General features: G+C 45.7%; 1 protein-coding gene across 1 annotated transcript; it reads left to right on the top strand.

The window, feature by feature from the left end:
* The first annotated feature begins 2,762 nt into the window (after nt 1-2,762).
* Nucleotides 2,763-7,351, top strand: LOC148030474 (calcium-transporting ATPase 5, plasma membrane-type-like). The gene is made up of 2 exons (XM_087686806.1): nt 2,763-6,603; nt 7,108-7,351. The coding sequence occupies exon 1, from the start codon at nt 3,067-3,069 to the stop codon at nt 6,535-6,537; it is 3,471 nt and encodes a 1,156-aa protein (XP_087542932.1). The 5' UTR covers nt 2,763-3,066; the 3' UTR covers nt 6,538-6,603; nt 7,108-7,351.
* The last annotated feature ends 6,432 nt before the right edge of the window (nt 7,352-13,783 follow it).

Raw genomic sequence — 13,783 nt, 5'->3', positions numbered from 1 at the left:
TGTATTCCCCCATTGTGCAAGCAAGAAAGCTACAAGTGAGACTCCTTCCTTCTCTCCCACAATCTTGACACTCATATCCTTGTAGTGTTTGTCTCCTACCCATACAGGAGAAATTATGTATCCCTTCTTTCCAACAAAAGTTCTCGGTCCAAATCACATGGCACCATAATTTCCATCCATTATCTAGAATAGGAACTTCCAATGCCCTAGACATTGGGCTCATGGTAGTCTTCAACTCCATTCCAGACTAGGCAGGAGGTGTTTAGAGCTCCATTGACCCCAAGCGGCCTAGGAGTGAGACACAACTTCCGTGGTTGGCCTTTTCACCACTCGACCTTCAGCTTGTGAATCAAGCAGTGCTCTCTCGGGTTGAAACGCAGTGTGACCTTGGAGATGATCCACCTACACAAAATATCCTTCCTTAATTAATCCAATTAAGAATCAAGCACAATCCAGGCAATCAGCCTAATATCATCTTCTAAGAAAACATTCCTGTATATCTCTATGGCAACTTGTCATCACTAACCCCTGGCGTGCATTTACCATCAAACACAAGCACTTGGATTAATAATCCAAATCGCATTCTAACAATAAGTTTAATGCAAAAGCATTTAGGATGTTATTTGATGATTCAACAAAAACAATGGTATCCTTTTCCAAACATTGCAAGAATAGTCACAATAACCTTTCCATCACATATTTGTTTTCCCCCTTGGAATTAGGAGCGGTTCTATATAAAATTTTCTTAACACACCATTCTTTCGACTAAGGCATGTTAAGGTTTCAAACACTGTACAAGTCATAAGTTCTATTAGTCACTTACATTGATCGATAACCTAGCCTTCTTTCGAACAAGTACAAAAGCATCTATCTTTCCTTTGCCTCAGGTTTTCCTAACCCTTTGGATGGATCTCAAGGCACATCTATACTATTAGTTAAGGAGAGGTGGGGGGCGGGTGCCACATAGCAGCCCCCCACCTCCCCCACAAAAAAAAAGAGAATGCGGGGGCGGGTGCCACGCGTCCAGCACCCACCCCCCCACAAATATCACACCCACCCCGGTGCGAAGGGGCGAGTCTAGGCGCCGAGCGCCTAGTGAGCTATTAACGAGAGCTTGGGCAAAAACTAGAACTTCGAAATGATTCTCTTCTAGACTAAGTTGCTTGCCATGCAATCCTTCAGGTATGCAAGTTGCAACATATACCTTCGAAGTGATGAAAACACACCTACTATTGCGAGGATGGATGCTCGAAGCCTTATATGTTGTTTATGAATTCATCGCATAGCATCTACATACAATTGACTTCTCTTGATATGCACATTTGGGGAATTCAATCCTTCGAATACTTGCGATGCAGTTTATCCTTTTTAATGTCCTATTCTCGTATGGCATAATACAGTCTAATGCATCTCATGCGGGAATCAAAGCAAACATTTATCAATTTGGAAATACGTTACTTACAATCGGTACTGCTGTTGGATGGGCAGTGATGTCCTCGCTCAACGCCTTCATTACGGGATTGCCATTCGCGTGTGACATTTTTCGCTTGGGGGCCATTCCCGATCTTCGTCTTCCCTAGACGTGAATTGCACAAGCCTTTCGCGCCTTTTCCTTGATTAGCGGGCCCAATTTGGGAAGAGAATTAAACTGCAATGGGGGGATAATTTCACAAAATAGGGGAGTAGGTGCGTGTGGTCACCCTCTAAGGAGGGAGAGAGGAGGAGAACCTTTTGGAGGTTTCTCTCTCTCTCTCTCTCTCTCTCTCTCTTTCTCTCACTCTCTCGCTCTTTGTCACACCCTCTCTCTCTCTCTCTCTCTCTCTCTCTCTCTTCTTCTTCTTCTTCTTCTTGGCAGCAAGGGCTTTCTCTCTCTCTCTCTCTTTCTCTCTCTCTCTCTCTCTCTCTCTCATCACATCAACAGGTCGAGGCCTCCTCCATGGCTTCCTTCTCTTGACGATAGGGTGGCGGGGGTGTTTTATAGGAGGGAGAGTGGTATTGTTTTGGGGGGCGAAGTGAAGTGGTGGTGGTGCTGGCATCTTCCCCCCACCCACTACCTGTTAGCATGCGTGGCAGACTGGTCAAGAGTTAGGGGGGGAGGGGTGTAGGCCACATGGCCTCCCCCCTCGATATCACCGCCTTCATCTTCGCATCATCAACTTCCTCCTTCCCCTTGTCGTCATCCTCTCCACGTCGACTGATTTCTGCAGCTCCCCCTCCCTTTGCCAGCTGGCGGCGTCGATAGGGGGGTTAAAAATTTTTCAATTTCTTTAATTAAAATAGGGGGGAGGGTTTCCTGCGGAACGTTACAGGCTCTTCTTCACTAGGGTTTCTCTTAAGCATGCACCTTCCTTCTTGCTTTAGCAGGCTCAATGAGTCATTATCTCACATGCTTTCTTCTATCATCTCGACATCCTCCTCTACACCTTGTTAAAGCATCCCAAAAACAAAGAAGGCAGACTGGAAGCGTCATGTTGTACGAGCCTCTGCCACATGGCAAGCTCAATAATGCTCACATGGGCGAATTAAAAGTGATTTAAACCCACAATGTGCTTCCCTCCATTCTTTGAGGACAACTCCAAAGTTCATGCACGAAGATTTGTCATAGTCTATGTGGCTTCTTTGTATACGTTGTTTCAACCAAATTTAACTTCAGTTTTTTCTTTGCATGCGTTGCCGTTAGATTGGCAGGCTGATCTTGAAAATGGCTAGGACGGCTTCCATGCATTATCGCTATATTACATTCTCTAGTGTTTTGGCCAAGGGACACCCCTCTCACCCCTCTCACGTAAAACCCCCTCATGCAAAAGGGTGCTGGGAAGTGAAGGGACGTCAGCCAGCCTGCGCGAGCTGCACGAGAGAGACAGAGAGAGAGGGAGAGAGGGAGAGAGAGGGCAATAACAGATAGATGCGATACAGATACGCAGAGAAACCTGGCACTCGCATGCTTATGACAGCCAGCCAGCTGCGGAAGTTGCAGCCTCTTGCAAGTTGCAACCACAGATATGGCGCCTGCACTAGTGTACTACCAGTGAGACAGGGCTGATCTGCAGCTCCACCAGAGACGAGATGAGCTTCCATGGGCGCTTCTTATCTGCCGAGAACACCCTTGTAGCAGCGCCGTCGGCTGACTCCCCCGGTGACGACGACCACGACCATAGCGGGGGCAGCCCGGCCTCACCGGCCTCAGAGGAGTCAGATCGTGGAGATGCCGCCAGCGGCAGCCATTGCCGTGCGCCAGCGAAGGCCGGCGGCGCGCAGGACGACGTGTTCGATATCCCGGCCAAGAACCGCACCCTCGGCAGCCTCCAGCGCTGGAAGAGCGCCACGCTTGCCCTAAACGCTACTCGCAGGTTCCGATATACCCAGCGCGTCGACACAGAGCGACTCAAATCCGAGAGATTACGGCGCTTCAAGACCAGCGCGCACACTGTCCGCGCCGCCCATCGGTTCCGTGATGCCGCATCTTTAAGATCAGATCATGCCGCAGATGGCCGCCACAGAGATGGAGACCCCGGGGGGGCCGTCAGAGATGGCGGAACGTTCATCAGAGGACGAGAAGGCATCGCGGATGCAGGTGCAGGAGAAGATGCAAAACATGTAAATGCTGCTGCTGCGGGACATGCAGGCAAGGATGCAATCCCTGACTCTACCTGCATCGCCATGGCCGCAGACGATGCCCCCGTCTCCGAGGGTTTCGACATATCCCCCTCTCACCTGGTGCGCCTTGTGCAGGAGCACGATGCCGACGCTCTGCTGCGCCTCGGCGGTCCCCCTGGCATCGCAGCCAGGGTCAAGACTGACCTCGAGAACGGCATCGCAGCAGACACGGAAGATCTCCATCGCCGCAAACAGGCCTTCGGCTCCAACAACTACCCCCGCCAACCTCCCAGATGGTACATTGCCTTCTTCTGGGATGCCTGCAAGGACGCCACCCTCGTCATTCTCATGGCTTGTGCTGTCCTGTCCCTCATTTTCGGCATCCGTAGCCATGGATTCAAGGAAGGCTGGTACGACGGTGCCAGCATCGCCTTCGCCGTGCTTCTGGTCATCTGTGTCACGTCCATGAGTGACTACAAGCAGGCGCTCCAGTTCAAAGCGCTGAATGAGGAGAAGCGCAACATCCAGCTGCAGGTTATCAGAGGTGGAAGGAGGCTCACATTGTCTATCTTTGAGCTTGTAGTCGGGGACATCGTGGTTCTCAACATAGGGGATCAGGTCCCTGCAGATGGCATCTTTGTCCAGGGCCATTCTCTGACTATCGACGAGTCCAGCATGACTGGTGAGAGTGAGCAGGTCCGTGTCGACCAGAAAAAGCCCTACTTGCTGTCAGGTTGTAAGGTCGAGGATGGCTTTGGCACCATGCTGGTCACAGGTGTTGGCATCAACACTGAATGGGGGCAGCTGATGGCCACCATAGGAGAGGACTCGGGAGAAGAAACTCCTCTGCAAGTCCGTCTCAATGGAGTGGCTACATTTGTTGGCAAAATTGGTCTCCTTGTGGCTGCCCTTGTGCTCATCATCTTGATCATCTTCTACTTCGTTGGCCACAAGGAAGGAGCTAACCATTCAGGGAAATTCAAGGCAGGGCAAACGCCAGCTACTGTAGCAGTGAACAGTGTGGTAGACATATTTGCCATTGCTGTGACAATAATAGTGGTGGCAGTGCCGGAGGGTCTCCCTTTGGCTGTCACACTCACCCTGGCATATTCCATGAAAAAGATGATGACTGATCGAGCTCTTGTCAGGAGATTATCCGCCTGTGAAACAATGGGCGGTGCTACTGCAATCTGCAGTGACAAAACTGGAACACTAACCCTAAACCAGATGACGGTGGTCAAGGCATGGGTCGCAGGTGAGTTTAGAGAGCCGGTTACAAATCTGCAGAGCCTGCCAAGCAATCTATCTAGCCTTCTCCTTGAGGGCATTGCTCAAAACAGCAGTGGAAGTGTATTTATACCTCCTGAAGAGAAAGCACCCGAGGTCACAGGATCACCTACAGAGAAATCAGTTCTTTTGTGGGGTTTGAAGATTGGCATGAATTTTGCCACGGTGAGAAGTCAGACAACCATCTTGCATGTAGAGACATTTAACTCAGCCAAAAAACGAGCTGGGGTGGCCATCAAAGATGTTGCTGGTAGTGGAAAGGTCCGTGTACATTGGAAAGGAGCTGCAGAGATGGTGCTGCGTGAGTGTGATACACTCCTATCGGCAGAAAATACCAGGGTTCCCATCTCTGAAGAGAAAAGACTAGAACTGCTGAGGGTGATAGAGGGGATGGCTGCAAAAAGTTTGAGATGCATTGCGTTTGCCTACAGGGATGTCAATGATGAAGATGTCCCATCAGAAGAGAACTTGGAAGAATGGAAAATCCCTGAATCACCCTTAGCTTTAATTGCCATTGTCGGAATCAAAGACCCCTGCAGGCCTGGGGTCCCTGAAGCTGTCTCTCTGTGTCAAGCAGCTGGTGTGAAAGTTCGTATGGTCACTGGGGATAACATAGTCACTGCCAAGGCAATAGCAGTAGAATGTGGAATTCTCCAAGGTGGCATTGCAATTGAGGGAGTGACCTTCAGGAATTACACGGATGAGCAGAGAAAACAAGAACTGCCAAAGATATCTGTCATGGCAAGATCTTCACCATCTGATAAGCTGTTGATGGTGCGCACTCTCAGAGAGCTCGGGCATGTTGTCGCAGTTACAGGAGATGGAACAAATGATGCACCAGCCCTTCATGAAGCAGACATTGGACTTGCCATGGGAATACAAGGAACTGAAGTTGCTAAGGACAGTTCTGACATAATCATCCTGGATGATAATTTTGCATCAGTTGTTAAAGTAGTGAGATGGGGCCGATCAGTGTATTTTAACATACAGAAGTTTATACAGTTCCAACTGACAGTCAATGTTGCAGCTCTCACAATAAACTTCATTGCTGCTGTTTCACATGGGGATGTCCCACTAACAGCAGTCCAGTTGTTGTGGGTGAACCTTATCATGGATACACTGGGAGCACTTGCTTTGGCTACTGAACCTCCAACAGATGATTTGATGTGCAGGCCACCTATCAACCGTAAAGATTCTCTAATCACATTTGTGATGTGGAGAAACATTTTTGGGCAGGCACTGTATCAAGTGATAGTGCTTCTAACTCTGCAGTTCAGGGGAAAGCAAATAATGAAACTAGACGGAACTGATGCAGAAAGTATTAACAACACAGTGATATTTAATGCCTTTGTGCTTTGTCAACTCTTCAATGAAGTTAATGCAAGGAAGCCAGAGAAGCTTAACATATTTAATGGTCTTTTCAATAACCGGCTGTTTATTGGGATCTTGTTTACCACTCTGATACTTCAAGTGATCATTGTGGAGTTCTTGAATAAATTTGCCTCCACTGTGAAGCTGGATTGGCAGCATTGGATTATCTGTATAGTCATTGGTTTCCTTAGTTGGCCAATAGCAGCCATGGTGAAGTTTATACCTGTACCTGGACAAACAGTTCAGCTTTCCAAGTGCTGCCCGCAGTCAGCAACCAGCTAGTTTCTGTAAATTTTGACAACAGTATTTATACATGCTGGCATTTTTAAGGGTACCATCTTTTTGCAGGTGAAGTGCTCACATCTGATATGATGTTTTAGTGAAGAAGGCTTTTGTCTGTTCTCTTTGAAGTATGTTATACTGGTTGTTTATATCAAACATGGTTGAGCCTGGTATTTCCTGGGAGAATACAAATGATCGTTTGTTTCTTTTGTTCCTTACTGATATTTTAGTGAAGGCTTTTGTCAGTTCTCTTTGAAGTCTGTAATGTTTTACTGGTTGTTTATAACAAACATGGTTGAGCCTGGTTTTTCCTGGGAGAATGCAAATGATCTTTTGTTTCTTATCCAAAGTCCATCAAAGGAAGCAGCAACCATACCATCATTTTGCCTACAGAATTATTTTGATATGATCTCTATATCCATGTACTTACCATATATGCTCCGAGCTTATTTTTGTGAGTTTTCTTCGTGAAGATCATTTGCAATGTAATGTAGGACCTGTATTCGGGTTTTAGAGGAAGCAGAAAGCATCATTTTCATTAGTCCTATTGATTTACTCATGTTTTGACAGAGACGTTAAGGTTGGTGCATCCACTGGGCTCAGATATTTGCACCTAAGGCTAGCAAGGGCGCAAAAGATGTGGTCACTTCCCTGTAAGTAGTGAAGTGTATCCCACGATTATGACGTACAATAAATACATGATAAATGAACACATTTGAGGATGTATTGGTTCATGGTTATTTCTGTGAGAAGGCTAGCTCTCAGGCATCTCACAGGCTGCCGAAAGTAAATGATTTGTCGTATGCCTTGCTCAGTGCCCTACAATTGCAGTTCAAAAGCAGCAGTGGTACAGTGGTGGGGTGACAGTTGAAGGCCAATTAGTGTAACATGCAGAGCTGCCATTTTAATATGAGTATCATGCTTTGCAGATTTCATTTACTTGGCTCCTTTAATTACTTCGTGAGTTAGGAATTACAATCTATAAACATTAATCTGAGCTAAAGATTGAACTGCGAGGTAGAGGTTCTTCTTCATGAGTGGAGCAGCGAGGTTGCTTATGTTCTGGTCAAGATGTGGGCAACCCTGTGCGTTTATGCGATATTGCGGCCGACCGAACTATTATGATGATCCCCTGATAGGAAACACACCTGGACCTGTACGTACTTGCACGAGAGAGAGTCTCGAGAGACAGACACAGAGAGAGAGAGATGCAGAGTACTTGCACGAGAGAGAGAGAGAGAGAGAGAGAAGGGGGGGGGGATTCCGTGACTTCTCATAACGGAAATTAACCACCACGAGCTCCTTGAATCACGTAAAAGGGTTGTTGGAACCTTTGAAAATCTTTATAACGGTCCAAGTGGGTCACGTTTGAGCTCAAGTCACACTTATAAATCCAGTTCATCATGAGATGTCCATTCTGCCAAAGAATAGACACCTGACTTTTTAACTAAAATCATAAATACAAACCATGCATATCACACACAACTCGCAACGATACCGTAGATAAAACTAACAACGAAGCATTCCCATTAAAAAACAAAATGTGTTTTGGCACTTTGACGTTTTTATTATTATATAATAGAGATATATAGTATATTTCATCCTAAGTAAAAATCATAATCCATATATGAATCAACTAATATCGCCAATTGAACATGTTCAGGGTGAAAGGACCAATAGCAGTAGCGTGTCATCTAATAATCTTCCATTATAATGTAATGAAGGAGACCTAGGAGACAGAAGGAGAGAAGGGAGAGACCGCAGAGAGGAGAGAGAAAGAGGGTGATGAGGAGAGAGAAAGATTAGGAGTAGAGAGAGAAAGGCAAGAAGAGGAGAGAGAAATGGCTGGTAGCCACCATGGAAGGACATGGAAGAAGGTGAAGAAGGTGAAAGGACAGATGTGTATTCATCAAATGGTCCTATGCAGTGTCCCTTCCACCTTTTATACTTAGGTCAACTTGACCTAAGTATTTCCCCTCCATTACAATCCATCCCCACTCAAAATGAAGTTTTTGTCCTCCAAAACAAAGATCGGACTTATTGGTATAGCCAAGTAGTGGGCTGCAGAGTACTACTCTGTACAACATTACAAGTGGCAAAAGGTAGTGGGGGGAGGGGTTCTTGGCATAGACCCAGTAAAAGATTACCTAATATTCAAGAGTAGTACTAGTCTATGCAGAGGGTCAAGGTCAGCTTGTAGCCACCCAGATCAAAAGGGAAAGTGGTATCGCTGCCATGCATTGGATCAGCTTCCATAAGGTCAAAGTCAAGTACAACTGGAAGCATGATCAGCATGGTGGTATTCTCTAGCTCTTCCATAAGCCTCTCAAGCATCACCATGCTCTGTATGACTGAGGCATATGAGGCTGAAGTCACCATTGCATGGACTGCATCAGCCCCTAAGTGCTGCATATTCATGCATTCTTAGTGATGTCCAAGCATTTAAACTGTAGGTCTGTGGACTGACGGGGCTCCCGCATGGGGTCATGATCATCCAAATCCACATGCTGCCCATGATCTGCTTTCTTGAACTGAGGTTCTTGTTGTGGACCCATACCAAAATGGTCTTCAACAAGATCTTCTCCATCCTTTGCATCATAATACTCTAATACCAATAGTATTTTGGCAGTCTTTGCCCTGCATGTGGCTTGATGATTACAAGATATTGGCTTAGCACATTGATAGCATAAGCCCGCAGCATGCAATTCCTGTATCGTATCACTAGTAAGGTGTCTAATGCGTTTAGCCTTAGATAGCAATTTACACACCTGCTCATTACCATTGGTTAGCTTAGTAATAGTTCTGATATGCTGCTCATAGTCATCTTGCTGCTCATGTACAACAGATGGCTATCTATGCTCATGACCATAATGCTCATGCTGTCCATATGGATGGTCATACCAATGTGGTTGCTGCTCACAATGATATTCATGCTGTCCATACTGCATATGGTGATAATAGCCCTGCTGCGCATTAGAGGGACAATTTGGTTGAGCATATGCATTTGCTTCCACTGATGTTTGCTGCTCACGTACATAAGCATGCTGCTCATATACAGTAGATGGCTGTCCATGCTCATGACCATAATGCTCATGCTGTCCATATGGATGGTCGTAGCAATGAGGCTGCTGCTCATAATGATACTCATGCTGTCCATACTGCATGTGGTGATAATAGCCCTGTTGCGCATCACACGCATAACCGTCATAAGCATGCTGCCTTTGATCATTGATCCCACAGCATTGGTCATGCTGTCCATAATCTCTATGAGAATGCATGTCACAAAAATGTTCATGCTGCTGCCCAAATACATCTATTTGTTGTTGCCTACTACCAAAGCCTTGGCCATATGTTGCCCATAAACATGATGTCCAAGATTGCATGATGATTGTTCAACATGACTACAATGGTGTTCTTGCATCCTAGGCTGACCATAAATACGATGAGTGGAAAGTCCATGAGCATAGGTATTGGCATGATGCTGGTCATAATCATTGGCTTGCTATGCCTGCATTGCATAAGAATCTCCATATGAATGCTGCTGACCAATGCTATATGAGCTACCATGTACATGTCCATGATCATGACTTGCATAAGAACAATGTTGCTGCATAAAGGAGTGCTTGTAAGCATAAACATCATACATATAGGCATGGTGCTGCTCAAAACCAGATGATGGCTGATGTTCGTGCATGGATTGAAGCCCATATGGGGGCCCTATGCTCTCTGCATGCATTCCATACAATCCAAAATTACCAGCAATAGGTGATGCATGGTGTCATTCACACTTGACATAACCATATTGCTGTAACAAGGTGCTCCTGGAGCATTGTAATAGCCATAACGGTCTAGATACCCTGCATACATTCCCAATCCATATGGCAGCATATTGCTACCTATGTATGACATTCCTTTCTGCACAGGCTGGCTATTACAGCCGCTACTCTAGCATACATGATTCTGCCCATGATTCTCCATATCCTGTATCTACTCCAGCATTAAGCCAAGTTGGTCTTGGGGTGCTTCCCTTCACTGTGTGATCTAATCTCGAAATGCTGATGGGAAAACCTTTGGAATTGAGGAGAAGGGTGGAAGCTTAAAATAGTCAACAAGATGCCCACCTGATAATCTTGATCATGGAGTTGAAGCATCTAGGGTGGAACTACTCAAGGCAATGGATGTGCGTCTGCTTGTTCTTCGACAAGAACAGAATTTAGCATTTGGTCAGGCTGCTGCAAATTTAAAGACAGAAGAGTTGCAGGACAAACACAGTTGCTTGCAAAAAGGGAGATATGATCTTAGCAGTGACATGAATGTGGTTGTAGTTGACAGTGGCAGTGGTGGGCATGCAGTCTTTAGAAGATATGTCTGATGAAGTTTTGTTGAACGATTCCTCTTCAACTATTCTCTAGAACAAAATCAAAGCCGATAGAGCTGTACCATGTGTTTAGCACTGTGTCATTACGGCCAATCTGCAGGTAGACCTATGGCAGAACCAGTTAACCACTCCTCAATAGACCACGACCCCCTTGCTATTGCATCTCGATGCCATGGTTCCTCTTGCATCATCTGCTTCATCTTCATCATCATTTACTCTAGCATATAAAGCAAGACAACACATCAGAGTAACTGCAAAAAGCTCAATACCAAGACATGAGCTACCTCATTGGCATCACTGATGTTACAGTCATCACTGCCATTTGCTTACACATGCAGATTCGATGCATGATGAGACACATTAAGCAGCTTGGTGCAACATATGATCCAAATACAATTGCTATGCTGCCAACAGTCCCCCCAGTCAAAATGGCAGTATCATCAAGATATTGACTTTTCCTCTCACCAAATCCAGGAGCTTTCAAAACAACAACGTTCAAAACACCTCTTTTTCAGCTAGCTATGCTTCCAAGAGTGCCTTGTTGAGTTGAATCCTGTAGTCCTATATGCAGTCTGTAAGAGAGCACTAATGCTCGCTACTATTGAAAGTTCTCTAACAGTTGCTTTTGCTATATGATTCTACCAAAGGTGATGCTTCTGCCAAATGGAAAATCCTTATGTTGACAAGGCACACTATTTGATGAGGCATTAAATATCCTTTCAGGCCTTTGCAGTCTAACCAGAGAATTTCTTATTTATAGCCAAGGATGATAATGCACAAATGAAGGCCAGTGACTTGGGCTATCTCAATTCCAGCCAGTGCACACCACTGCTACCTCACTGCTGCCTCTTTCTATTGCAAAACAATGGCTTCCTCTTTCTCTGGAATGGAACCTCAAGCACATCTGAAGAGCGGCAACTAGCTGCAAAATTTCCAGAATTTTTGAAGCTTGGGACAACTCCAAAAATTCTAAAAGAAGGCTCAAAACCTATAACCTTTTGGAATCCTTTAGGGGGAAAGAAGAGCCATCCAAGCCAACGTGAAACTAAAGAGCCCAGTAAAGACCCACATCTGTTTGCGCTTTCAACCTAGCTATCTCATGGAATTGTACTGATCACTCCAATCCTGCACTAGGGCCAAGCCTTGCCAACAAGCTTATTGCCGACAGAAGGTCTTGTTGAAAGAAGGGCAAGAGAAAATCCAACTTACCACGCCGCTTTAATAGGGATCACCCTGTACCCAAATCACGCAACTTGGACAGGCCAAATGTAACTGAAGGCCTGGTTTGGGCTTCTATTCGAAATTCATCAAGTCCAAATGTTGCTATTCATGAACATAGCAGGAAAGAGGAAGAGGCTTGGTCTGGAAAAACCAGGAAAGCAGCTAATGTTGAATCATGTCCAAAGCAACTTCCAACACAGTCTACTGAAATCAGGTTTCAAGAGCTTCCAGAGTAGGGACAATTTTGCACTCCATCAATGAACATGTCTCAAGTGCATGTTCGGAAAATGCAGCCCCATTCTGCATTTAGCTGTCAGCAAGGGCAGGGTGAAGCCTCATGGTGCCATCGCTAACGCAGCAGTGCCCGCATCAGAAAGCCATGTTGGTGTGTTTAAGACTGCGGTGGGGCAATCGGTTTCGCTTCCCAAGTTGTTGATGGACACACCAATAACTTTGCTAGGAGGCACCAATGGATGTTCTAGCTTGAGACAGTTCAATGTTCAAGAGAACTCTAATCATGCTCAGCCAATGTGCTATGGGAAGGAGCTTATGGAGTTTTCAACTGAATCAGAAAGCCTGGTCAAGCCTTTAAGACTGTGTCTGGGGAATTGCTTTCGCTTCCCAAGTTGCCGCTAGACACGCCAGTAGCTTTGCTAGGAGGCACGAATGAATGTTCTAGCGGCTCCTCCTCCTCACCTTATTCACCTTTTGCATTGTTGTTCGAATGGACAACCTCATTTGCCGTTGCTAAGGCAGACTAGTATATGACAGCTTGCAGCAGCGCCTCCCTTTGTAACCTCTATACCTCTGCCTCTTGTAATGACACACTTGATTTGCATCGACGATGGAAGAGCTTTTATCAGCACTTCAGCGTCTGCATATGAAATCCTTAAACAACTCTAGGGAGGCAGCAACTTTTAGCTAGTTGGGAGCTGAGGGGTCCTTGTGGGCAATAGGGCTTGCTGTAGAACAACAACAGATTCGAAGTGCACCTGTGACACCTAAGTCTAGATATGCATCCCAGCAGGTGATGGGAGTACAACAAGCTGCTGTAGAACCCTTATCTACACCCCTTGAAGCACGAGTGGAGTTTGGTCGCGATCTCCAGATGCAGTCAAGCCTCTAGTGAGCTCCCCAAGAAAGGTTGCCATCTTTGGTACTCCCAGATTTCCGTGGTCTTTCAATGCTATACCTGTCTTGATCTACCTGTGCATCTAAGTAACTAGGGTTCCTGAACTAAAAAGAAACTAAAACTAGAGGGAGGAGAGAAAGAAGAAGGGACCAAATACCTAAGCTCTGATACAAACTGTAATGAAGGAGACCTAGGAGAGAGAAGGAGAGAAGGGAGAGACTGCAGATAGGAGAGAGGAGAGAGAAAGAGGGTGACGAGGAGAGAGAAAGACTAGGAGTAGAGAGAGAAAGGCAAGAAGAGGAGAGAGAAATGGTTGGCAGCCATGGAAGGACAGGGAAGAAGGTGAAAGGACAAATGTGTATTCATCAAATAGTCCTATGCAGTGTCCCTTCCACCTTTTATACTTAGGTCAACTTGACCTAAATATTTCCCCTCCATTACATATAACTTCTTTTGACAAGTGAATCATACAAATGTTTTTGAATAGTCCAACTATATATAACATATCAAGCTTA

This window comes from Lygodium microphyllum, chromosome 10 (genome assembly GCF_053477565.2).
Source record: "Lygodium microphyllum isolate KBCC chromosome 10, Lygodium_microphyllum_v1.1.10, whole genome shotgun sequence".
Classification (NCBI taxonomy): domain Eukaryota; kingdom Viridiplantae; phylum Streptophyta; class Polypodiopsida; order Schizaeales; family Lygodiaceae; genus Lygodium; species Lygodium microphyllum.
This window is presented reverse-complemented; position numbering and strand designations above follow the sequence as displayed.

Excerpts from the sequence above, each read along its gene's own strand:
- LOC148030474 (XM_087686806.1), top strand. The coding sequence starts at position 3,067 with ATGAGCTTCCATGGGCGCTTCTTATCTGCCGAGAACACCCTTGTAGCA.